This window comes from Ixodes scapularis, unplaced genomic scaffold (genome assembly GCF_016920785.2).
Source record: "Ixodes scapularis isolate PalLabHiFi unplaced genomic scaffold, ASM1692078v2 PGA_scaffold10__122_contigs__length_95168666, whole genome shotgun sequence".
NCBI lineage: Eukaryota > Metazoa > Arthropoda > Arachnida > Ixodida > Ixodidae > Ixodes > Ixodes scapularis.
The window spans coordinates 67,030,194-67,055,935 of NW_024609836.1; the positions used below are offsets into that span (position 1 = coordinate 67,030,194).

Consider the following 25,742-nt stretch of genomic DNA (forward strand, 5'->3'; position numbering starts at 1 on the left):
CTTTCGTATATTTATTCGCAGATTTCGCGGTTCAACCAACTGAGGGCAGCACCGTCGAACAATTTCCGTCAAAATTCGACTCAGCTGTAGATGTGCATCGTTAGCCGTGTCGGAAGCATGTTCTTTGTTTCGTAACGCCTGGCTCTTGTTGATCGTCTGGATGCGTCAAATGCGTAGCTCGAGCGAGCATTTTGTCGTCAAACCAAAGCAGCCACCGCTTCCATCACTCTAAGACGAAGGCTGGACATCTTGGGAGACATATACGGCTCCTAGAATCAACGACCTTCAAAACTCGGTGACTGCATTGCCTTTCTCTCTCCGATGTTTCTGCGCGATGTTTTGCCGTACGCGAGGAGTTTAAATGGCACAACAAAGGATCGCGCCGTCCGTTCCTTTATACGCCGCGTTTCTAGGCGCGCCTTTAACCCAGTAACACCCTGTGGCCCGTCTATTTCTAGGAAATAGGTTAGAGCACCACGGCGCCTGGCAGCGCCAGATTTTTCTGCTCGTTCCATGCGCGATTTATTTTTGTTGGCACCCTTCGCCACAACAGCTGACAGTGCTTTGAGGTCGCCCGTGAGTTCGTTGACGAAGTCTTAAGATGAGCAGCGGTCGCTTTTGCTCGCGTGCGAAACGGTGACACATTGTTGTAACGCCGAAGAACTCGTTTTTGTTTTTTTTTCTTCTAGGGATGCTCCCACGCAAGGCTCGTTTGGATCGCGGCGTGCTTGACTCTTTTTAGGCACACATCGGACGGGTGGGATTCTAATATGCATTTGGTTGGGAAGCTTTGTAACTGATTACCCTTAGTGATTTAGTAATGGACTGGATACAAGTTGGAAAACTTTTAGTAGACACCCTGGTATGGTGTCGGCCGTCAGTTCCGCCTCTATGGTTGGGCACAGGGAGCCATCAAAAGGGGGGCGCCCTTTTGTCAAAGTATATAAATGTGCAAAAACAATTACAATTGAAAAAAACAACAAAAAACTTTTGATTTTTTTTTTTTTTTTTAACATCGGAACGATTTATCTTATTCCTAAATTGCAGCATTTCAAAAGCTATTAATGGTAACAGTGCGAGTTACCTGGTGGATTGGAAAATGTTTTGCAACAATGAAAGTAGCCTAGGTGAAGAGACTAACTTGGTTAGAATGCCTTTCCAATGTGTTATTTGTGTCTGTACAAACTGTGTCACAGATTCCCAGCACATGACAGTAAAAACATGGTTGGAATGAAAATTTTAAAAAAGTTATGCAGAATTTTTAATAGTCCCGTAACAGGCTTTGATGGATGTTTGGATGCATTTGTGAACTGTATATGCAACTTGCAGCTCATCAGAACCTTCCTATGTGATGTGTTTGCGAAACGTAAGTGTGCCATAATTCTGTCGCTTTCACTTATCGTCAGCCCGAAAACTGTGAGTCTAACCGCCGAACTCACAAACCTCACTCCAACTGAGGCGCCCCTCCACTTCCTCGAGGACGGTGCAAGAGCAGGCGCTGGCCTACTGTGACGGCGGATAGGCGGCCCTCGCGCCTTTTTGAGGAAGTGCTTCAATTGGAGTGAAGTTTGTGAATTCAGTGGTAAGGAATAGACAGTGTTGAAGCCTGCTATCAAGACATGCTTGCAACTGACACACAAATGCTGCAGAGCAAGTGGCAACCCGTGAATATACACCATTGTTATGTGGAATGAATATGTATCAAAGAGTCTTATGCAATCTAAATCACAATGTTTTCTTTGTAGTCTGTAATGTCGATCATTGCTTTGTCTTTATTGGTGGTGCTCTTTTCTAACAGATGCACACAAACGGCCCAAGATGGGAGAACAAAACGAAGTGCAAATAGGAACACGGGTGTCTTGTGATGGCCACTACGGCGTGGTTCGTTACCTCGGACCTGTCATCGACACCAAAGGTGCTATTTCATATTTTTGTTCAACTCAATTACGCTTGTGCCAATTCTCTGTAGAATCGTGTCTCATTAACATGGACACCGTGAATACGGGTACAACGCGACATATATGAAGTCCTTTTTGGGACGGACTGGGTAGATACCAGCATCTTGGTCTCATTATTATGGACGACTCACATTATGAAGAATTTCTTGCGGGAGCGGAGGTTAAACGAGACGTATTGTTTTCCCATGTTTTGTTACTAATGATGCAATGCCATCTGGCGACAAATGCAGGAAGTGAGGAGAAGGGGAGCTTGTGCCAATAGACCCTTTGCGAAAATCTCGAAAGCCCACGCGTGCCACGCGACGAATAATGGGAGTCCTCGGTACACCCACTTATCGTCTTTCCCCCGCCATAATCTGGTATACGCGAGCAGGCGCAGGTTATCATGGCAACAACATTCGAGCGGCTGGGAGTCGTGTCGGACCGCGACACGCGCACGGAATTGGGAGAGAGGGTTTCACGTTGGCTATTTTGCAAGGGTGTCGCTATCTCATCCCTCTCCTTTGTACCGGCTCTGTCGTCTGCCGCACCAACGCTTTGTCAACCTAGCCGAACCCTACCAGATTTGCGGTGAAAAGTAAGTGGATTAAGTGACACTGCCAGACAAGAAAGTAAGTTGCAATGAGCAACGTATTCAAAGAAGTGAATAACTAGCTTCACCCGTCGCGACGCGTTTGTGCTGCCACTGCGCCACCAACAACGTACGATGTTCCAGTGGATGACGGATGGGTGCTGGCAATTGCTGGTGCTACTCTCGCACGGTCGCGAAGGTGCAACGAGAAAGCGCGTGATCTGTACGGTGTGTTCCCAAAATCCATACATTTTGCAACAGGTCTATTGGAGTGGATAAATTCAAGCAGCACCTTGTTTCACCTGGCCGCTGTGTTTGATTTATTTCAACAGCTATCGTTCAGCTTAACAAAAATTAAGGTCAAGTCTCTTTAATAGTGGTTCTTCTGAAAATTGAAACCGTGAAGAAAGCTACCTCCACCTGCTGGCTAAAGTGTGAATCAGAGGTCTGGGAAGCTTGAGATGTGTAGTTGGCGTTGCAAACATTGTCATTTTGGAGCCAGGAACAATGTTTTCTGATATCTTCACTCCATTTGCATCTAGAGGGGCACCGTTTTATCTTTTATGATCTCCATTATGCCTACGCTAATTGTCTTTAAAAAAAATTTTGCACATAGTTTACACATTGTGACTGTGCAGAGAAGTTCGTCCTTGCGCTATTTTTTGATTATGTTTACCCAACTAGCCCATCAGATGATTTTATTGCAGAGAAGTTCGCACAATATTTTTTTATTATTCTTATTTGTTTCACCTCAAGGGCCCATTAAAGGGACACTGACACCCCAAAAATTTTTTTTTTCATTTTTTGCCAGGCGTTTTATTATGGTGTCGGAGGACTACCCACTTAATATTTTGCAACAGAGTAGCGTATTTTTTTAATAAAGCCAAAAGACGCAACTGCTCGAAAACGAAACCCGACGGAGGTCGGAGAAGTGGAGAGAAGAGAGCAAGTGGCGGAAGTCACGTGGCTACACCCAACCGTGCGTTTTTTGTTTTTTTTTTCTTTTCTTTTTTGTAGCAGACGACACGACATGCGGCGTACGGGAACTGTTCGCCGTGCGATTCTTTTGCAGTTATGTTTGTTCCGCTCGTTTTTCTGTACTCCAAGATGACTTGTTTTGTACATTGAGGAGTTGGAGAATGAGTAGTGAGTGCCCGTGGTGAATTTCAATGATCGGCTCCGAAAAGAATACACCCAAGATGTTGCGTGAAGAGCTGGCTCAGATGTCCTGCGTCCTAAAAAAAAAGGGGCATTGTGCGACAGTTTCCGAAAGATCAACGGGATCGGGACCAATGGCTGGCTGCTATTCCTGTAGAACATATACTGGCACCTCGGAAAGCGGACGCTACCTGATTTATATGCTCCTTGCATTTTGTGCAAAGTGATTGAGTTCGCAGGTGTCAAAAAGGAAATCCCATACCATTTAATTCAGCGACGTGTCGTCCACAACATTTTTTGTTTTGTTTCTTTCTTAAGTGATAATTGTAAAAAAAAAAGAAAAAGATATGTAAACATTACAAAATGTTTTAAAAAAAAAAAAGAACAGGTTTTACGGGGGATCGAGCCCCGTCCTACCAAGTGTGAAGCGGACGCCTTTCCCACTGAGCTACTGGGGCAACTCTTTACTGCGAGATCTCTTTTCTTAGTAATAATTCAGCCGGTAAACTGTAAGTTGGAAAGTTTGATGCCGACTTTTCTCTAGCAAAAGCACTCCCGGGTCGAAGTCGGGAAGCACCACGCATTAGCGACATTCGCACCTAGTAAAGAAATCGTACGCGTGCATATTCAACTCGAAGTAGACACGTCGTGCTTGACATTTGCGCGAGCGATGTCTTCAGCTACGAGAAGGGAGCGACGGCTTGGCGACGTCTTCGGGCAAATCGGCTTGGTGGTCGGGCGTGTCGTACGGGATGAATACCAATTCTTTTGATCAGTCCCAAATTTCTTTTTTAAAGGTAGACAGAATTCGCCGGTACCACGAACGACAGTTCTGAAATAGAGGTCCCACGCCGTCCCCGCGAGTCCCACGATACGCGAAACGACGAACGCGCAGAATGCTTCCGGTTGTCTGTGAAACTTTTTTTTTCAATCAACGTATTTGCAGCTTTTTAGAAGCCACAAAAAATAGGTTTCATATTTTTTTCTATTTTTAATATTGAGTGTGTGCCTTCAGTCACCCACGACTTTGATTAAATTTGGTGGTCGCATCGATACCTTAGAAAACGGCTCGTGACCGCGGAAAAGAGAGTGAGCGAGACTCGAACCGGCCAGTTCTAGATCGGCAGTTTTCAGGTGGAAAGAAACCGAATTTCGAGCCGCAAATTCTGTTCTGGGTAGTTGAGCTCTCATATGTCACGTACAACTAAAAAACTCGGCGAGCATAAATACCCTGTCAGTGTCCCTTTAAGGGCATTGCGTAAGGGGGTTGTCAGAGGGAGAACAGAAATGCTTTTAGCATTTCAAATGTGTGCACCTTCATAAAATAGCAAAAAACCCTGTTCTGTTGCAAAAAAAAAAAAAAAGTATAAACAAGAGTTTTTTATGAGTCACCACATAAATGGAGAAATTAGTAACTCTCCACAGGGAGCTGTACTTGTCTTGTTATGGTTCTTGAGGAGCAAGTGAGCATAGATCCAACACCGCAAGCCTGGAGGCGGCCGTCTAGTGTTGCAATGGGGAATCTACAGGGTGCCTCAAATAGCGGCCAGGCTTTTTAAATCGACTGCAGAAATCGGTTTCTTAACCTATCGCGCTAAAATTTTGTGCAGCATTGCCCAGAGGTGGTGCATTTTTTTCTATGCTCGTTTGTTGGCGGCAGTTGACGTCACGACCGCTTGCGCCATCTCTTGTCTCCCATGCCAAATTATGCCCTATTGTTTGAAGACCGGTGGCTTTGCTGCGTTTCTGCAGGAGTTAAGCCTTTTTCTTTTTTTACTTTTTCCTCAAATGAGTTCGTTCTTTGCAAATTTTATAGGAAAAATGCACAACCTGTGGGCAGTATTGCACAAAATCGTAGCGCGATAGGTTAAGAAACCGATTTTTGCCGTCGATTTAAAGAACATGGCCGCTATTTGAGACACCCTGTATAGTTAAAGAAGTGCACTGCTGTTGCTGTTGTAGCAGTTGCTAAGATTGGTAATACAAGGGGGACTTCGTCTTTTGTTTATTTTCTGGCTTTTGGTCGATTTTAATCTTTTTTTTCCATCATTGTTCTGATTATTGTGGCTCTTCCCAATGTTTTACCTGCATCACTTGGTTTTTGCTGTGTCGGCAGGCACGTGGATTGGAATTGAATGGGATGATCCAAACCGGGGAAAGCACAATGGCTGTCACAACGGTGTGCAGTACTTTAACACCAGGTATTTATCTCTATCAACTGGTCCTTGTCCATTTGTGCTGTATGTATTTCATTGTTTATTAGTGTCTATCAGATATCAGCAACACAAGGACATTTTTTTCCTTTTTCAATATTGCAAAACGCTCAATGTCTCACATGTCCCATGATGGTAACATCTTTCTCTCTGGACACTCACCTAAACCGGACAGGAAAATGAGTGACCACATCGCAACAAACTAAGAACATTTGATCTTAGAAAGAAAGTGTGAATGTTTTACAGCATGTGACGATATTAATATTAGTTTTGTTTGCTTAGAGTAATGAAATGAACTTTTCGTCAAAGGTGTATTTCACGGGTCCGTTTTTTCTTGTAAAATTACAAAGCGTAGCTTACTTTCTATAAAAAATAGGGCCAAATTTCCAGGGTCAACGGCAGACGGTGAACACGGACGACTGAGGCGAGCGGCGGGGTGCGTTTGGCGCAGATATTGATAGATGGCGCTACCTCCTTATCGAGACTTCTCGCAACAGCCATGATTTACTAAAATGAAGATAATGTTTTTGTAGTACATCTTTGGTTTAAAAATAAATGCAAACAATAAAAGGGAAATTACAAAAAAAGATTGCAGTTGAATAACGACGGCGTTTTTGCTGCCGACGAATTTCGTCTGTGTGTCGTCTGCTTGCTTTCGCTGGTCAGCTACACGTTCCGCCACTTGACTCGATCTTCTACGGCGTCGTCTGCCATTGAACTTGGCAAGTTTCTTGGCCCTATTTCTTTTTACAAAAAGGGAGCTACGCTTTGTAATTTTAGAAGAAGAAACCGACCTGTAACATGCACCTTTGACAAAAAATTCAGATTGCTTTGTACAGGTGTCTATTTTTACAGTCCATTTTAGATCGAGCCTGGTGACTCTCTACATTACTTTTGTAGCTTTATTATGTCTCTTATCGTTAAAAAAAAGACTGCTAGCATGTAAAAATGTTTTTTTTCCGTTTTAATTGAGGTGATTGAATTTTTTTATAGCATACCTCCCCCCCCCCCCTCTCTTCCCAGTCTTCAACAAATGTTTTTCGTTAGTGGTCCTTTCACTTTGGCATTTGTTTGTTGTACTTAGCATCATACAACGCCCCCCTCCCTCCCTCCCTGCTTTATGTAATGCCCTAATTGGTCATTAAGAAACTGAATTACATTGAATCATAAATTAAATCACATGGAGATTATTTGAGAAAAACCTTAAGCAATGTCTCGAGGGAATATTTGACGACAATGATGATAACCCAAGTAATTATCAGCATTCTTTCGCTCAAACACCCGTACACCCGCAACACGTGCGCACGACGACGACGAACGATGGCGACCGTCGGATGGTGTCTGCACCCAACTCGCAGGTCCGAGACCGGCGGATCGTTCATCCGTCCCCAGAAGTTGGACGAGACGTTGAGTGTTCCAGACGCAATGCGGAGCAAGTACTTCGCAACGCTGCCTTGTCCGGACGGTTCCAAGGACGTGCTGTTGATGGAGGCGCCGCGTTGCAACCGCATTGTGGAGTTCGTCGGTCCGGAGAAAGTGTCCATGATGCTGAGGTGATGCGGAGCTTCTTTATCGACAGTCTTTGCACACGTAAAGGGTCAGTTTCTGGAATGCGAAAGAGTGGAAAAAACGTTTGGGTAAGGGTGGTGTGAGGTATGAGCTGGGTTCCGGCGGTTCTTTCGGCATATCTCTGCCAGGACGACTCGGAGGCGTTTAGGGTCCCCAGATGGCGGGTTCGAATCTCGGCCAAGCTTTCGGTTGCACGTCGAAAGGCCCCCAGGCGGTCGAACTTAGTCCTCGGTCCTCCGCAGGAGCGTATGCCCTTCGTCGAGTTTGGCACCCGAACCCCCCGAATTCGGCGTTGCGCGCTTTTACGAACCCTGCCAAAGAGGCGCTTTTGTCTCAAATGGACGGCGATTTCTCGTGCACAGTCGAGGGGAGACCATCGTCGAAGCGTCGCTGTCCCACATGCCGGTGGATCGTGCCGGCGACTTGGGAGAGGTGGCGCAGCTGGTTCCGAACCTGCGCTACCTGGACCTGAGCCACACCCTGCTGGCGACCTGGGAGCAAGTGGCGGAGGTCACGAGGCCAATGAGCAGGCTCGTCTCCCTCAACCTCAGGTGGGCGGGGTTGGAAAAGCGGAGGCTGGAGTGGAGGCATTTCAAGCCACACCCGTGGCTCGAGGTCGAGAGGTTGTGGGTTTGGAGACTTGCCGTGGTTCAAGATGGAAAGGCACCAAAACTTTGTTAAGGCCCTAACTTGCAACCTTCGAAGCTTTTGAGGTTTCCAAAACTTCCGAGTGCGACGGCCTTGAATTTTTTTGCAGTTGAGAGAAGTAGCAAGAATTCAAGATTTGTTTAAGTGAGGCAGTTTAATGTCCTTTCACATTTTTCGTAGATCACGCCTTATGGTCGGTGACAAAGTCGAGAACGAAGGAGAAGCTCCTCCCAGCACTTTCCACTTTAGCAGGGCAAATGCTGGAGAGGAGGCGGTTTCCTCTCAGCATTCGCTTTGCTGAATTGTAAAGACGTGGGAGGAGCTTCCACTTCGTTCTTGACCTGTGTTACAGGAAGGCGGTATGCCTCCCGAGTGACGATGTGAAAGAAGGGGACCGCTGACCGAGCGATAGGTCCACGCTGTGGTGGAGAGTCTTACCAATGAAGAGAGACGGAGGTGTGTGTCGGATGTATAAATGAAGTTTAATTTGACAGAGGTATAGTAGATAATTAGGCGCTATATAATTATCAAAAATCACATAGACACCAAGCGGCAGATAGCACAGGTACACACAGTATAACGGTTTACAATTTCATGCTCGGGGTTGCCTAGACAGTACTAGAAAAATACTAAGTTTAAGAGAGTCCTAATGGTGAACTAAAATAGGAGAATAGGTGAGTGCAAAGAAAAAATCTCATCTGGCGTAGAGGTGCTGGCGTCTCCCTGCGCGGTCCGTCCGAGGTGGAGAAATTCCGGCGGGTGGCTTGGCACACTGTGGGCGCGGCTCACTGGCCCCGCACGCCCACTTTTTGCGGTCGCACACTCACTGGAAGCTTTGTCCGGTGCCTGGCGTGGGGCCGTCGACAGGGTCTCGCCGCATCCCTCGACATCGCGATGCGTCCGTCCGCCTTAGAGTTCTCTCTCGCACTGTCAGTCCTGGCGACCCCACGGTTCCCGCACTCTCTTTGTTCCCACAATAGGTTGTTGCCCCCTCGGTCTGACCCCTGACCCTAAGGCAGGGTTCTTCTAAACACTAAGACCCGCCAGGCAATTCGAGCGCTGACGAAAAACACATTTCAACAGCGAGCTGCCAGCTCACCTCGTAAATCTGGGGCTGCAGAGATGTGTGTACCCCCCAAAACCACTCTCGGTTGTGTATACCCAGAAAACACCGAACATGCGGTCGCTTCAACGGAGCGCTCCCTGCGTAACCTGACACGTGCCTGGCCGCGAGCTCATCCGCCGAAGGCGGTCGTTTACTTCTCTGGCTATTATTCTTCCGCAGACGTCAGCACGACCCCCGTCGATTTCTAGAACATCCGGTTTCTGTGTCAACTTGACACCAACTATAGGAAAGGGCAAACTGCAGTCATCATATTTTTACTAATAATGTGGCACAAAAAGCGAGCGCTCACTGTGAAACTGCCGTCTTTCCAGCCTTAATTTTCGTCGTGTTGCGTCGACCTATGCCTGAAATTACGTCCCGATTGTTGACTGTGTACCAGTGGTATGTCTAAAGAAAATGGAGGAAGTTAGTATTAAAGCGAACTCCATATGTTGTCGCAACTCGGGTAATCCGGTCAAAGAGGACGACGCAACGCGGGTTCAGAGTTCGTGGTTGGGAAGAATATCTGTGCCATGCCCTTGTGCTTTGATAATTTTGTATACTAAAGAAGAATAAGGGGCAACAAAATTGTACCTAAAAGTACACTCAAGAGGTGAAGGGTCATGGCGTACATTGTTTTGCGTGCGTTGCAGCAAGAATGTGCTGGAACTTCCCAAGAGTGCGGCGGAACTGCGGGACGCCTTCAAGACCCTGCGGCAGATGGTGCTACGGGACGTCGGGTACAGCTGGGACCAGGTATGGGGGATTCTCGCTAGATGGAAGAGTGTTCAATAGACGAGCCGTCTTATTTTACGAGGAATCTCGAAGCCCTTTCTGCATCTTAAAAGCCTGCCGTGAAATGCCGAAAAAGTGGCAGTTCATATTTCGACAAACGATTGGGCGGAACCAGAGCGTGGGCTCTTGTACGGTCAAAAAACAGCAGACGGCAGTGGCCACCAAAGGAATTGCCAGACGATGAAAAATGCCTTTCAGAGGGTACGTCTGTTAATACCCAGCAAACAAAAATTAACTGCGGTATTTACAGCAAGTCCCTCGTGAGCCTGATTCTCCCTATGTGCCGAGCGTTTCTTGACGTGTTATCTGAAAACCTGGGAAGTCGGCTTGAAAAGAAAACTGCTTCAGAAGCTGATGCAAACTTAAAAATAAATTGTCAGCAAAGAGTATAAAAGAAAGTGTTGCATAGCCGCCGAGCATAGTGTCGGCGGTTATGCAATCCTGGGTTATGATCCCGGTCACAGATCACCAGGCGTAGCTGACACTACACCTGGCGATATCGTTTTTTTCTTCATGTTTTGTTTGAAAAATGTCTGTCAGGAGACCAAAGCCTCTGGGGGGGGGTGTGGCATCCGGTGCCACTCCCTCAGAATCTTTCTATTGGGCCAAAACCAGAAATATTTCAGCCGCTGACAGCTTTCCCGGGGGAGTGGCGCCGGATGTGTCCTTCTCATAGACTGTAAGCTCGTTTTTCACTGTTTTAGAGACTGTGATGCATCGCACATTTGCTTGTGTAAGGGGGGGATCCAGGCTGGGAGCGTGGATTCACGTTTTGCACGTGACTGCCACCCTCAGGTTCTGCATTGTGCCGAAATGTGGCCCTGGGTGGAGGACCTGGTGGTGTCCCTGAACGGCATCGACGTGCTAAGGACCCCTCCCGACTCGCTGTTCGGCCAGCTGCGGCACCTGTCCTTGCAGGAGAACCCCATCGCCTCCTGGGACACCGTCTGCAAGCTCGGACACCTTCCCAAGTGAGTCCTCCTTGCCTTTGGGAGGTCCTCCCGGCTCAGGGAGCCTCTGATAGTTACCCTAAAGAAAATGGCACGTTTATTCGGGCCAGGGACCACCATATTTTCTGCACGAAAGTCCGCACCCACTGATAATCTGCAGAAACAAATTTTGACTGAAAAAAAAAAAAGTGTTTTTTCTTATGTTAGGGCTGCACAACATATGGCCTGCGGTGCCACATAAACTTCAGGTCACTAGCCCAAAACGCATCGTACCCAAGTGCGCCAAAAAGCCGCAACTAAACTGATTTAGGAAGAGACACACTTGTATTACAGTATAGACTACTTACAACGTAACCGCTTATAGTGCAGGACCGGGTATAACACGGCTCTTCTGAACCACCGATTCGCCTCCCATAGAACTCCATGTATTTACATATTGCTTAAAATGCAGGCGCGCGAAGGGAAATACCGGTTATAGTGCGGTTTCTGGAACAGCCCGCCGACCGCGCCGACCGACCAGTGCAGCGAGCACGCTTCCCTGTGCGACACTAGTTGACGGCGCTAGCCGCAAGCGGCACTCGCGGGTCAAGGAGGTTGCTCGGAGAAGCGGGGAGAAGCGAAGAGAGAGGCTTCAGTTGCCATAGCGATGGAGGGACGCACGCACATGTCGTTCACGTGCGTGCGTCCCTCCGCTGCCTCCGCTGCGTTGGAGACAACCGCAACGACAGCCCAATCGCAGGTCGAGGAGAAGTGTTTGTGCGCGTTGCATGCCTGTCGCGGGCCGGCTTCTTCTATCCGCAAACACGGCGTCGGTTGTGATCGTCGACGTAGATGGCGTGGTGGAAGCTCATCGTTCCGCGTAAAAGCGCTATCCTTGACTGAATTTTCGTTGTGTGTCGCTATGATAACCCAGCACGTACTAGAAGGGAAGATCCACTTACTCGTGCGGCGATGTCGTGGCGGCACTCTCAAGACAGCAGAAACGCCCATGTCGTCGTGTTTGTTTACTCAGTGGTGCATTCTAGGCATTTGTGTTTTCAAACATCGCCCGGATTTCTTATTTGGAGCATTTCATGAATGTGCTAGAGTTGAAGGTATTACTGGCGCGTACCGTATAATGGATGTGAATTTTGACGCATTTTTATCACCGGAGAAAAGTGATTAGTTTAGCAATCCTGAACGCTCGCAACGTCCGTCCGCAACCCGCGACGCCGTTAAAAGGCTACACCAGGCAAAAGTCACTCATTTCTTTCAAAATATGTGACACACTTGAGAGAGAAGTTTACTAGTCTGGTGAAATAAGGACTTTCCTCAAACTAAGCTTTATTTTTCATCTAACATAAAATAAATTCTTTTACAAAGGTAAGTTGTCTCATGGCATGTATTTCGGCCTGAAAAATTGATGTTTTGGTTATAACGCGATACCGCTTATAGTGCGGATTTTCGCGACTCCCGCGACATTCGTTATATGCGGTCTACATTGTATTGCACACCATAAAGTTGTTTGCCGACGTTCACAATCTGTGCGAAAACATAGCTTTAGTGTGTTGCCATCAATCGCGTGCACAAACATTCTGGAAATCTGGTCTCGTTGTGCCACAGGGAGCAACGCAAATTTTCACGTCGGCTGAGTCGGGCATCGTGAAGTCCTACCTTCCAAATCGACACAATTTTTGGACTTGTCTGGCTGCTTTACAAAGTGCATGTTCATAACCTGCGGAGAAATAGGTCGTCGTAACGGGCGGAAATGCTGCTCGCCGTATCCCACAAAATGGAAACGCCTTTGTACCGAGCGATTGGCGAGAATAATACTCCACTTTTTATAATGCGGGAAGTAGTAGGTTATCGCCTACGGAGCAGAGCATTTGATATGATCCTAATCATTTATTTATTTATTTATTTATTTCGGGAGCATGGCCACATTCTCCCGATCGGTCAACCCCGAAATACAAAATTTCTCGGATAAATTCGAATCGTAAAATATTCTGCTCCTGAGCACTTTTGCCACTTTTTGTCGTGAATGCAGAGCCACCTTAGGGAATTCCTTGGTAGATGCGACATTCTAAAGTGCGTTAAGAAGAGAGGCAAGCCTCGATGATTCTGGACATTGTCGGACTGTCCACGACAAGAAGCTACAGCTATTCCCGTTAGGTGGCGGCCTGCGAGTTTCCAAGCGAAATTCGGTTTAGTCTGCACCATTTCTGCGTTGTGCGGCCCCGCCTTTGACAGTCTGCACATAGTGCATAGTCTTATCCGATACAGTGGGTGCGGCTACTTCCACGCATCCGTCATAGCGTCCCCCAAGTGACACCGGGATCCTCCTTGCGTTTCCGCAAAGGTTGGAGCAGCTGACACTGGCAGACTGCGACCTGACCAGCATCGCGTTTCCCGAAACTGCACCGGGTGAGAAGACTCCTCTCTTTGCCAGCCTGGTTGCCCTGAACCTGAGGAACAACCGGCTAGAAGAAGTGAGTACGACCCTCTTCTCTTCACTTTCTAACTACAACAAAATGCAGTATTTATTTTGTCTTTGAAATACTGGGCGCTATATTTTTTTCTGGATTTACAGATGCATTTAAAAAAGACATGCAACAGCTGCGCTATTTTGATCTGTGAAGGTAAATTATACGGCCAGGGGGCAAATATAGGGGGCTAATCGTCACAATACGTCCAATAATGAACTAAAACACGTTCACTAACTTTTTGATTGGTGAAAACAAACATGTGTTTCTATACGACTCCTGGAACAAGTAAAAGGCTGGCGGTGCGAATAAGAGTGCACCGCCACACTTCCCACGTGGCCCACATATTTTTAAGATTTACTGATTCAGCGGTTTTTGATGACACTCATAAAGTTTCAAACTGAAACCAGATTTCAATTTCCACTAATTAAGAAGTTAATAAGCACATCTGTAATGCCTAAAAAAAAAAAAAACTTTAATATCGCAATTAATTGTGTTGTGCATTTTAGATAGCAGGAACTTAATCTGCCCCAGTGGGCGACTGGTGTCTCTACGGTAGATGAGAAATTCGGCCAGCACGGCACAACCGCTAACCTGGCGTCTTGGACGTACCTCACGCAGTAGGGATACACGGTCGCACGCGGGTACGATGCGGACGACGACGAGAACGAGGTTTCACTCCACATGCATCGAGCTGCGGTGCGTTAGCGTTCTTGGCTACCGATTGCCCCCGTGCTTCTCACCCTATGATAATCAAGTTTTTTTTTTTTTAAGAAGGAAAGGTTTTTGGTGGTAGGCTTTTGTTTCCAAAAGAATTGTATATAAAGACAGTCAGTACGCAAGCTTTTTTCTAAATTATTTAGCGAAGGAGTGGCCAAACTGCGCCGCATGCAGCTCTTCGTGGGTCCAAGTGCGGCCTGAAACTCCAAAATGAAAACGTACCCCCCTTTCCCCTCGGAGAGAAATGCAAAATAAAAGACGTCTTGCGTTTCGGCAGCTTTCTGGTACTATGCATACAGCTGCTCAGGACTGCAGCGGTGTCATTCGAGTCGGACTTTGAGGTTCGTTTCTTAGCGAATAAGGATGTGCAGTAAAGAAACATGATGAGCAATTGCTTTACGAGTGGAATCCGTTAAAACCGCTAGCCAAAATAAAATAAAATTTAAAAAAACAACAAAAAACATTGCATTTTTTTATTTTGGTTTGATTCTTCACTTAAAACGCTTCGTTTTTATGATTCTTTTCATGTCTCTGTGGCCACTCCTAATCTAGTAGGAGCATGAACAGTGCTTGCAAGTTACTCAGGTTTAGAAGCATTGAATGAAAATATTGAATACGAAAAATTTGTCGCCTTTGTTGCGTTCGATTTCGTTGCGGCGCGTATGTGCTCCCACGACGTTCTGGGACGTCGGATTTCGTACCGGAGGTGCTTCACAGAGATTCTCCGTCGGACGGTAAGCTCTCGTCCTCCGAATCCAATTCTGAGAAGCGTCAAAAGTCTGAATCAGAAGAGCCAGCACTCCAGTTGCCACTGCCGTCGTGCAAGTTGACATCCAAAGTGACTGTCCCGCGTGTACCACCGGCGCGAAGCGTCCGATTCCAAAACTAAACCCCGGCAAATCGAAACACCATGGGAACATAACGTTTATAGTTTGCTGAAGACATTAAGAAACAGCAACACCTCCTCTGGTTTCGAGTTTAGCCGGGCACTTTCGTACGCGTAATTGCCGCCGCACGCACACGGCGACGATCGTCAAAGGGTTAACGAGCACCGCATGCCAAACCTTCGAGACATTGTCTGTTGAAACTTGGCTTCTGTGTTTTCATGACACCGTCTGACTGTCGCACAAACTTCGTCCTTCATCGACAAAGTGTTGCTGAGGAGGGCGGCATTGCATATGCAGTGGAGCAGCCTAGTGGAACTGGACAAGCTTGCCCGGCTAGACGACCTCATCGTCAACGGGAATCCGGTCACGGTGCGGGAGCGCCGTCACGTGACACGCTCCCTCCTGCTGGCGCAGCTCGGGAACCTCAAGTTGCTCGACAGGACGGAGGTAAGCTGTCGCTCTTTGCTCGACTTCCGCGAAGAGAAGCGTTTCTGGGTTGGGTGCCACTCTGCACACGCATGCAGTTCGACTGGTATGGACTTGTCCTCGGAACGATGCCTGTACAGTCGTGACTCTATGGCTGCCTTTGTTCTAAGAAGAAACCATCCGTAAAATGAGTTGTCCCTAAGGACAAGAGGAAATTTTGGATGGCGCTTAAGCTTTGGCTTTAAGAGTGGAACGTTCCACTCTTGAAGGGGCACTGACACCCCAAAGGTCATATTTTTTTTTATTGTCTAAAACGATGCAAGTTGTAGTCATAGACACGCAAAAAAAACGCATCACAAAAAACAATTTTTCTACGCACGTGCGCACCTTTTAATTTTTGGCGCTTTTCTCTCTTGCTTTTCGTCTCCTCGCCTCTTTTGATTCGTGACGTCAAAAAGCATGAAATTTGGAAGCTTTATAGGCGACATTTCTATAACATTTAAAAACGGCAATCGTAAAACATGTTTTTTTAACGCAATTGCGAACGCTCTACGGCCCTTCTTTTTGAAGTACCAAAAATCAGAGTCCTTTGTGATGTCGCCTCCTGGATTTGTACCCTCCCTCGGAAAACTTGGCGGCGCTCAAGCAGAGGATGATAGTTGGGTCGGGGAACTGGACGAAGAAACCGGTTTTTCACCGTCATCCGGCGCCCTTATCTCTCCCACTCCCTTCCTCCTCGCTTTGGGTCGCGGTGGCAACAGCACGGAGTCATGCAAGAAAGCGGACTTTCAGGACTCGGTATTTGGTTGCGGGAACTTTGAATTCGGTGTTTGGAAATTGTTTTTTTTACTTAACAAATACTGAATTCCTAATTTTCGAATTTTGAGGGTAATGTCCCGGCATCGTTTTCAATCGTTTCAGATAATAAAAAAAAAATATATGATTTTGATGTGTCAGTGTCCCTTTAATGGTTTGTTCGGTGTTGAAGTATCGCACTCTATTAGATTGCATCTTAGGAACGTGCTTGAGTACATACCGCATCAATTCCTGTTTTTTTTTGTTTTTTTTTTTTTACTAAACTTCAGAGTGACAGTTGTAGTTGTGTTAAGGAGCTTAACTCTATCGGTTTGATAATTGTCTCATTTGTCCCGTGTTCCTTTCGAGTTTAATCTTATTAGTACATTGTAAGTGCGACAGTAAGAACCAGCATTTTTCTTTCTTCCCTAGTCTTACATCTCGGTCGGTTACTGTTGAGGCTGGTACTGGAAATCTCACTGGCTTGTTTCCCGGCCTGTTTTTTTTTTTTTTTTTTAATGCGAAGTAACAGGCATGAACTCGGAAAGAGCGTCTAGGCCCTGCGGTAGTGCGTTCTTTCAAACATGCTCGTTTCGTCCCCGGTCGTACGTTCAAATTTCTCCGTTTTGGACGTCTGCAGATCAGCAAGATGGAGCGTAGAGAGGCTGGACTGTTCTACGTGAACCGAGTCTTCCCCCTCTGGATCCAGTGCGGAGGCACGCCCGAGGGGGAGGGCACGCCCACTGCAGAGTTCACCAGGCTCCACCCGAGGTTCCGCGCTCTTCTCAAGAGTGGGTTCAGCTTTCAATTTATCCATTTATTTCGAGAAGATGCGCGTGCCAACGTTTGAAGATTCGCGTTCCAGTCTGGCATTCGATCTGGCATGCCGTGCAGTCCTACCACACAGAAACTTCAAATTGCACATTGTCAAACTCTGAGGAGCCTGATTTTAACTGCCACTCTGAGTGTGTTAGAAGGTCGTTTTGGACGCTTTTTATGGCGTCTTTTTGTCGGCTTATTCTCACAAGTCGGTAGCCAAGCTTGCAATTGATGATGCCAGCTGTGGTGCAGTGCCCTTTGCTGAGCGGAAAGAGTAAGGCCAGAAAAGGGTAGCATTAGATTTCTCCAGCAAAGAAAAGACTAATAATTATGCAAGAAGTTTGTAGAATGTTTTTTTTTCTCTCGGAAGGAAAGACGAATTTGCTTCATTTTTATGTGTTGTAGTAAGTCCCACACCGCTTTTCTTCACAAAAAATAAAATGAAGTTACTTGGACGTTTAGAAATGACCTCAATGGCAAACAAAAGAGGTACCTCCTCTACTTTTTTTCTCATACCAATTTTGCCCAACAGGAAAACGTGTTATAGGGAGAGAAAGAGAGCAAGAGAGAGGCGCAGAGTACTTGAGGGGGAAGTTTCTGTCTATTCACACATTCAGTATAAAAAAAATATGACAAAGATATTTTTATGTGGTCCCTGCAGCGTGCTCATCATAGAATCTCTTGATTGCATTTCAGTCTATGGGGCACCGATTGAAAGCTCACAGAATGCGGTGCAACCCAACATCAAGAATCAACTTATCAGTATCCTTTCGAGTTAAGATGGCCGTATCACGTTGTCCAAGGCCTACACTCATTGGTATCATGCGACATCACCATTGCAGCCAGCCGGGGCATTGGATTTTGTGGTGCTTGCCTGGAATCAGATTACTGTTCAACAATGGGTCGCTCACAACTGTTTGGACTGTGGTTAGGTCAGTCAAGCTGGAGGGAACTGGTATACAGTACATACACATGTAATGGCCACACTTGTGCAATAGCTGCACTTCCAACTTTGAAAAGAAAAGTCAGGAAAAAAATAGTTTCAAGTACTACTCGTGCATAGGCCGCACTAGTGATTTTGGAAGGCTGAAAGAGCCATCTGCCTTGGGCCGCAAGAACTCTAAAACGACCTTTCAACTACTTCTGTGCTTTTGGCACACTCTTTGCACCGTTCCTTCCCCTCTCTACCGTTCCCACTTCGAGTTCTCTTGTTTGCAACTCTTCTCTTGCATCGTCATCCACATTTTTGCACTTGCAATCGGAGCCAGCTTTTTAGTTAGCGCCTTTGCGACTGTCGCCTACCTCAGCCTCCTCGATGGGCACGTACGCCAGCTGTACAGCCCACTTTAAACTAAAAATTGTTGCGTTCACAAAAGAAAATGGCAAGACAGCTGCCGGATGAAAGTTCGGCGTTGATGAAAAATGTGTAAGTCGTCGGTGTGGTCGAGAGATGCATTGGGAAAGACTAAGAGAGGAGAGCACTCTTTCCGAGGCAAGTGAACCATGTTCCTCAAAGCAAAAGATCTGCTTTTTCAGTATGTGACAGACATCCACGGTTTTGACAAAGATGCTGTGCTTGAAAGCTCTCGAAATCGCATGAAGCAAGGGACTTCCCGACACGGTTTCAAAGCCAGCAATGGTGGATTCGACACTTTATGATGCGGAAGAACCTATTGACCCCTACCGGACAACGATGTGTCAGCAGCTACGGGAGGACTATGAAAAAACGTTGCTCGCATTTCAAAGCTTTTTCGACATGTGCGGCTTGTTCTAGTTAAAGGGCAACTCCGCTTCATTTTTGATATTTAGAAAACTATGTAGCCCTCTTCACTATCATATAGGAAGCCCCCATGTCAAATATTACAATCTAATGCCGTCTATGTATTTAATAAACTGGCCAGCAAACTTTCAAATCAGCCAAGTCGCCGAACTCTGCCAACTCTAGCGTGCGACGTGAGGCGCAGTCGTCAGCGCAGTCAATGCGACAGAGTTGGAGCGGCCAACATCGAGCCACTACGTCAGAGGCATGTCTACGTCATCCTCACGTTTTGTTTGTTTTTACTTCTCAGAGCAAAATTGAACAATGACGTCATGAGTTTCTCCTCCCGGTGTTGGCTGAACGGCGTCCACGTGATCACTGTAACGCGGATGCGCTAGTTTGCGCTGCCCTGCGCACTTATCGGTCTATTTCTCCGCTCCCCCTCTCTTCTCTCGTCTTCTCCTCTTCCCCCTCTCCCCCGGGACATACCGTCCACGCCATGCGAAGCGACCTGCCCGTGTCGCGTGTCCCTCGCCCCCACGAACATCACAAGACCACGTGGTTCGACGTGACGTGGCCATGACTCTGACGACACGAGACCAACGGTGCCTGACGCAACCGAAGTTTCGGTTTCGGTATCAGCTGATGTTTAAATTAAGATTGCACAAATAATATTCCACATTTCACGAATCCGAGGACGTAGAGCTGTTAAGTAGTGCTTTATGAAATGGAATCACATGTAAGCCTGAATTTTTCGGAATTGAGCGGAGTTGCCCTTTAACAAAAGATGGTTTGACTTCCAACCTAAAAAAAGTAAATTAAGAAGACTTTTTTGTGTGTGTAATATTGCACTTACTTTTTACTCTAAATCTGGAGAAAAAAAACCTGTGGCCATTACACAAATATACATTCATTAGGTAATTCTAACTGAATATATTTGTGCACATTAGTTTCTGGATGACTGGGGCAACCCAAGTTGCCATACTAGCTCGAAACAAGAACAGGCAAAGTACTTAGTCATTTTAAGGGCTCTGAAAAATGTGGGCATTAATCTTGCGTGCTGTGATTGTGTGAGAGGACAACCGATTACGGCGAGAAATGGGAGAAGTGTGAAATGCCAAGTGCTCCTGCTTACATTCCTGACAACCGCATCAGCTGTGGAAATTGTGGCACCTCAAGATCCGGACAAGGGTTCAATCCGGAAAAGACTTCCTGGTGAGGACTTCTTTTTGTAATGCCACTGCGTGCACCGCACTTCAAAATAAAGTGTTAAAGGCGAACTTCATTGGATCTGTGGCCAGCACTTCTCGAAGAGCCACAGCCTCTTCAATACCAAGGAGAGCGGTCAATCAAAAATAAGATGTGTGAATATTCGAGATTTTGAATATGAATCAAATATTTTTCTTATTCGATTCATATTCGGTTTGAGAATTGCATATTCGGAGATTTCTGAATATCCGGTTATGGCCAAATATTCGGGCAAATTGCTAAAACTCCGCGTGTGGGACATGCCCTGAACATTCAGAGCTTTCTTTAAAAACAGTATTTAGTCGCTGAAAATTGCGGGTCTTGTAGCCATATCTTTAAATTCCCACCATTTACGTTATAAGTAGAACTACCGTGTTGCACGATTCAAATGCACCCCCTATTCTAACGCGCAGGCAGATTTCGCTGTGAATGGCTGCAGATTCTACCGCACAGGTAGAAAAATGAAGATTGAATGCATACCTCACAGAACAGATTTTATGAAACTCGCACCAACATAAAAATAGATGCCGTGCACTGGTCGCCGTTGTCAGAGTCCGACGATGGTTCTTCGCTGTCCACAGAGGTAATTAATACTTGCTTTTGTCTAAAGCAGTTTAAGTGCCATACTTCTAGGGCTTGTACAAGTGTGCGACCGTCGCCTCTGGGAGGGTCGTCTTCCGAACAGTACTTTGCGAGCTCGTCGAGTCACTGGGATTGCGAGGTCGCGCAGTGCTGCTCCGTTGTTGTCCTTTTGTTTAAGTAAAGCTGCTGAGTGGGATTTCTTGTGGGTTCTCCACCTTAAAAGGTCGGACACGAGTTCATAGACGCGAGAGAAAGCGCGTGATACGGATACCAGAATAGCAAATGTAAACAAACGGTCACGATGGTGATGGGGCTAGCTAGAGGGCTAGCCACCTTATACCAAGTATTGCGTGATTTTTTTGGTTTTTGGTGTTGACTGTAACGTGCATGCAGTTTTAGGCACCGATTTTGGCGAAAGAAGATGTGCATTAGAATCGTGCAAACACAGTATGGTATTAGCTCATGACAAAGGAGCAGTTTTGGTTTTCGTTTCACTCAGCCTGCATTGCAAGTCACTTTTCTAGCAACCTTAGCAGCTGCTGATATCTGACTTGCTGGCTAGTTGAGAGCAATTTCAATTGTTTTCTTAAATAAAGGTCACATACCAGTTTGTGTGACAACATGCAGGTTGCATTTTTACCTGCCATCTAGACGTGCAGTTTTGTGCACTCTTAATTTTGTCAATTTGTTTACCTTATCAGTGGCACCGTTTGCCTCCTTTCATGTACAGTTAAACAATTGCTGTGTTACCAGTTGCATTGTTTATACACTGCCTAGTTGGGTAGTTTCATTTACTTGAATTTCTTAACGTCATTTTCGGTTTTGAAGGTAATAAAAAATGTATTCACATACCTTATTTTGTTATTTCTTAATGGTACAAACATATTTGAAACATATTCAATATTCGAAGCTATTTTCTTTTTTCTAATCATCTTCGATTCGTATTCAAAAGTTTCAATATTCACACACCCCTAATCAAAAGATAAAAGGTAGTCACTGAATATAATTTGTGCTTCTCATCTGCAAAGTCAGAGTTCAGCTTTTGCTCATGCTCGTCAAACAGTGTTCATTTCTATTGTCAAGAATCGGCTTGCCTTTCTGTTGTTTCTTGTCCACTCACACATGTGCATCTAACATTGTCCCTTCATCTATTCACACATGTGTACATAACATTGCCATGCCTATTTCACCCACACATGTGCATCTAACATTAGTGTGTATAGCAATCGCCAACGATTGCTATATTTTTCTCATTATTTGCCTCATTTTTGTTGCTTCCAGTCTCCATGACGGTCGAGAAGCTGAAAGCAGTCGTGATGCAGCTGTACCCCCGGAAAGGCAGTCGCCTTCGTCTGTCTTTCGCCCACTCCGAGGTGAGGCGGCACTTCGAACCTCTGACCGACTGCAAGAGCACGCTCTGCTAGCAACTATGCTACCACATCTAACCATACTATGCCACAAGCTTGTTCAGAGTGGATTGTGATTTCGGACTCTTCTCATTTTTTTTTTAAGCTGTTGAAAAACCTGGTATCAAAACTGCTATTAGTGTGGTGAAATGTGCGTGTGCGTGCCATTGGAGTGCAAGACGGAAAAATAATGTTCACATTCGAGCCGACGCACCAGCCAATTATCTTTACTTACGTTTAGTCGCTCGACATAAAAGCGAAGTGGAAATGCAAGGCCTATTTCGGTGCCATGCGTCACGCAACTTCACATGTGCTGTCCCAACACCAAAGAACTAGGACAAAAGTGGGGACTGTATCAAGTGCTTCTAGGGTTCGAATTCTGAAGTGTGCATGGTAAATGTAAGAGGGTATAAAGATTTGATTGGATAAGGGTGGCGATTAATAGAATAAAAATGAGACATTTACAATTTTCTTTAATGCGAAATTAGAGCACAACTCTTTAGGAGGAGGAGGGGAGGGTATGCCCCTCTGTACCCTCCCATCCTTCTCCCCTCCAATTTAGCGGGAAATGTTTGCTAAATTTCCCGCTAAATTTAGCGAATTTTTTCTCGCTAAATTTAGCAAATTTTTTTTCGATAAATTTAGCGGGTTAAGTTTCCCTGCTAAATTTAGCGGGGAAACTGTGACGTCCCACAATGCAACTTGCACGGTTATACTGCAACGGCGATGCCGCTCAACCCGGAAACGGGCGCCTAAGAGCTGCGCTCTAGAAGAAGCTATGTTCTTGGAGCAGAGGCAGTTGCCTCCCTTAATAGTACAGTATTGCTTACAGTATTGCTTACAAGAAAGATGTCCAGCTACTAACAGATCTGTAACATGCTCATTGCCTATAAGCAATAAGATTTCACATAAAAAATTGCTTCTCGAGGTTTAGTAGTCTTATTTTTATTGGGATATGTGATATGGTAACTTTAGAAGATTACAAGTTACTTTTTATTAAGTTGGATATCAAAGGATCAAGTTGATTACTTTTGGGGTCAAGTACAGTGGAATCTCGTTGATACGATTTTCACAGGAACCGAAAAATAACACGTTCTACTCGAAAATTGTATTATCCGAAATGAGCTAGAAAATGTGATAAAATAAGCATACTCAGTGATAAACTTGTTTTTATTCAGCAGCCTTGAAGTAGTCGGTCACTTTGGTTTCGGTTTTCTTCTTTTCAATATCGATTAACAAATTCTTTTAAAAGCTAAAAAGAAAAAAAGATCCGCAGTTTGGTTGGCCAGCTTGCGTTCTCATCGGCCTTTTCGCGGAGAACTTTACCGTCGTTGTTCACACCTGCTGCTGGTACTTGTTAAAACCAAGCCACGAGGACCTCTTCCATCTGTGCATGCTCCGCACCTCTCGCTTGCTTGACACTCGCGCCAAAGACTTGCACCTTGTTGCGGATTTCTTCCCGCTTGTGCACCAGCGAACGCGCCGGAGAACAGACAGACAAAGTGAGAGCGCACTCAGAAAACGAAAGAAAATGCACGGAGACGAAAAAAGCGCGCAAGAGGTGGCTGAGGCGGTCATCACCGCCAACGCTCCCTACCGGGCGCAACGCACACCCAACCACGTGAAACCAGAGTGCGCTACTTTCCGCTTGATGGCAAACCGCGACGCCAGACTGGGCGGCCATGTTGGAACACCCCAGCATTAACTGGGGCTGCCCTGCTGTGACCGCACAACGAGCCGTTCGTGGCTCGTTAGAATGTGATTTGAGCTTGTGATTCCAGTATGTATACTGGGATGTAAAGGCATAATTTTTTTTAAATGCCCGTGAGAACCCGCTTTGGAGTTGTATTATCTGATTTCAAGCAAAAATATGATTGTAATGTCCGTATCGAAATACATTGCCGGGAATGAAGAAAAACATGTATTATACCGAAAAACGTATTATGCCGAATCTTATCAACGAGATTCCACTGTAATTAGACAATCTAAAACGTTAGTCTTGAAAATAGTGCGATGATTGCAATTAACCTGCTTAAGATGGTGTACTTGCATGGTCTAAGGCAGGGGTTCTCAAACTCTTCCGTCCCAGGGAAACCCAAAAAGCCTCGAAAGGTCCCAAGGAACACCCCCTCCCTTATTGCCAATCGAAAATACTGGGCAATAGAGGTGTTTTGATAGTGAACAAGAGTTTATTGCACTAACAGAATAGAGCAAAATGAAGGACTACAGACAGAATAAGACGGCAGAGGGGTTAACCTGGTAACCTGGGGCACAATGTGAAATGTATGTCAACATATTAGAGCAAAGGGTGAGGTTACTTCGTCCGCAACACCAGCTCAATTCATGGCTCAGTTTATGGAAGGTTAAACAACGAGGGGAGGCACTGCAATTTGGGTGCTTGCAGAACCCATGAGACTATCTCACGGAACCCAGCTTGAGAACCCCTGGTGTAAGGTTTGTGTCACCGCCAAACTGCTTCAGAAGGTTCTTCTCTAGTGTCAAAGCTGCTTCAACACTGCTTTCGGCAGCTCAAATCCTGACCAGTCTGGCTCCCGACTCACAACACTAATGCTATGTCAAATGAACTTCGCCTTTGCAGCAAGGCAAGGAGAGCATATTCAACAAAGAGCGCCAGAGCCTCCATTTTTACGACATCATGGATGGCAGTCGCATCTACGTTCGCTGGTAGGCGGTCGCTGGAAGATTGTGCAGGTGAAAGACCTGAAAGGAGAAAACACTGCAGCATCTCAAGTTTCGCACCGACGCTTGTGTCCGTGGACAATGTTTCAGAGAATGGCGTCAGCGCGGCACGGCACTCGGTGTCAACATGGTGTTCAGCAACATCTGCCTGCAGACATTGTGAGCCTCGAAGACCGGCTGGGTCGTTGCGTCGATCATTGGTGGCATCGGACAAAATCCCAAGCCGCGTCATGCTTGGTCATTAAAGGCTATAATGCATGCTTTAGACGTCATAAAATAATGTGAAACTGAGGGCGAGTGGCATATGTGCACTTGGTTGTTCGAACGCTTCGAAGCCTTCTGCTGGGCTGGTCTAGATTACAGAGTGAAAGATTAGGAGGTGTAAGAAGTGCTGTGGATGTACCGTGTATGGAGGGTTCTTAAAGAGGTGATGCAGCAATCTTCGAAAGAATGTGCAGTTTTAAAGTTTTACATTGTTTATCTTACCAAAAGGAATAGAGAAACTGACCGATTCTTTTGAAATATTGCGATTCTGTTGCATAATAGCAAGAAAAAGAATGGGAATATTTTGAGATTTGCAGCCACGGGGTGGCGTTCATGTAAACTAAGGTGTGATGCACAATGGTTATAATGCAATGAGTTGATGAGATGTGCCATTATGTGCTCAATCTCATGCTATGTTTGATCAATATTGTTGTTTCAACATGAGTAAATGCGTCAAATATGATTGACAAAGTTGTACCATATTCATTTTTAGTAACACCAACTGCCCGAGGTGGAAAAAAAATTCGGCAGAGACACTTAATACTGTTTACGTGTATGAATGCGAAAGCATTCCTACAAGCAGTGTGCTACTTTTTCTTTTTTCACACGGTGCTCCGGTGGTGACATCACGCTCCTCCATACCGCAGGTGCGGCAAACCCCGCCGGCTTTCGTGACAAAGCATTTGTGTGGCTGTGCTTGTCTTTGT

General features: G+C 45.9%; 1 protein-coding gene across 1 annotated transcript; it reads left to right on the forward strand.

Annotated features, from left to right (window-relative positions):
* The first annotated feature begins 17 nt into the window (after positions 1 to 17).
* On the forward strand, positions 18 to 25,502 carry LOC8038332 (tubulin-specific chaperone E). Its single transcript, XM_029974579.3, has 14 exons — positions 18 to 295; positions 1,799 to 1,915; positions 5,804 to 5,888; positions 7,259 to 7,453; positions 7,832 to 8,020; positions 9,876 to 9,978; positions 10,813 to 10,988; positions 13,306 to 13,435; positions 15,334 to 15,483; positions 16,898 to 17,048; positions 17,773 to 17,838; positions 19,991 to 20,050; positions 21,947 to 22,038; positions 24,671 to 25,502. Exons 2-14 carry the CDS (start codon positions 1,819 to 1,821, stop codon positions 24,758 to 24,760), a joined length of 1,584 nt encoding a protein of 527 aa, XP_029830439.2. The 5' UTR covers positions 18 to 295; positions 1,799 to 1,818; the 3' UTR covers positions 24,761 to 25,502.
* The last annotated feature ends 240 nt before the right edge of the window (positions 25,503 to 25,742 follow it).

Excerpts from the sequence above, each read along its gene's own strand:
- LOC8038332 (XM_029974579.3), top strand. The coding sequence starts at position 1,819 with ATGGGAGAACAAAACGAAGTGCAAATAGGAACACGGGTGTCTTGTGAT. Across the intron at positions 1,916-5,803 it reads ACCTGTCATCGACACCAAAG|GCACGTGGATTGGAATTGAA; the intron begins GTGCTATTTCAT and ends CTGTGTCGGCAG. Across the intron at positions 10,989-13,305 it reads AAGCTCGGACACCTTCCCAA|GTTGGAGCAGCTGACACTGG; the intron begins GTGAGTCCTCCT and ends GTTTCCGCAAAG.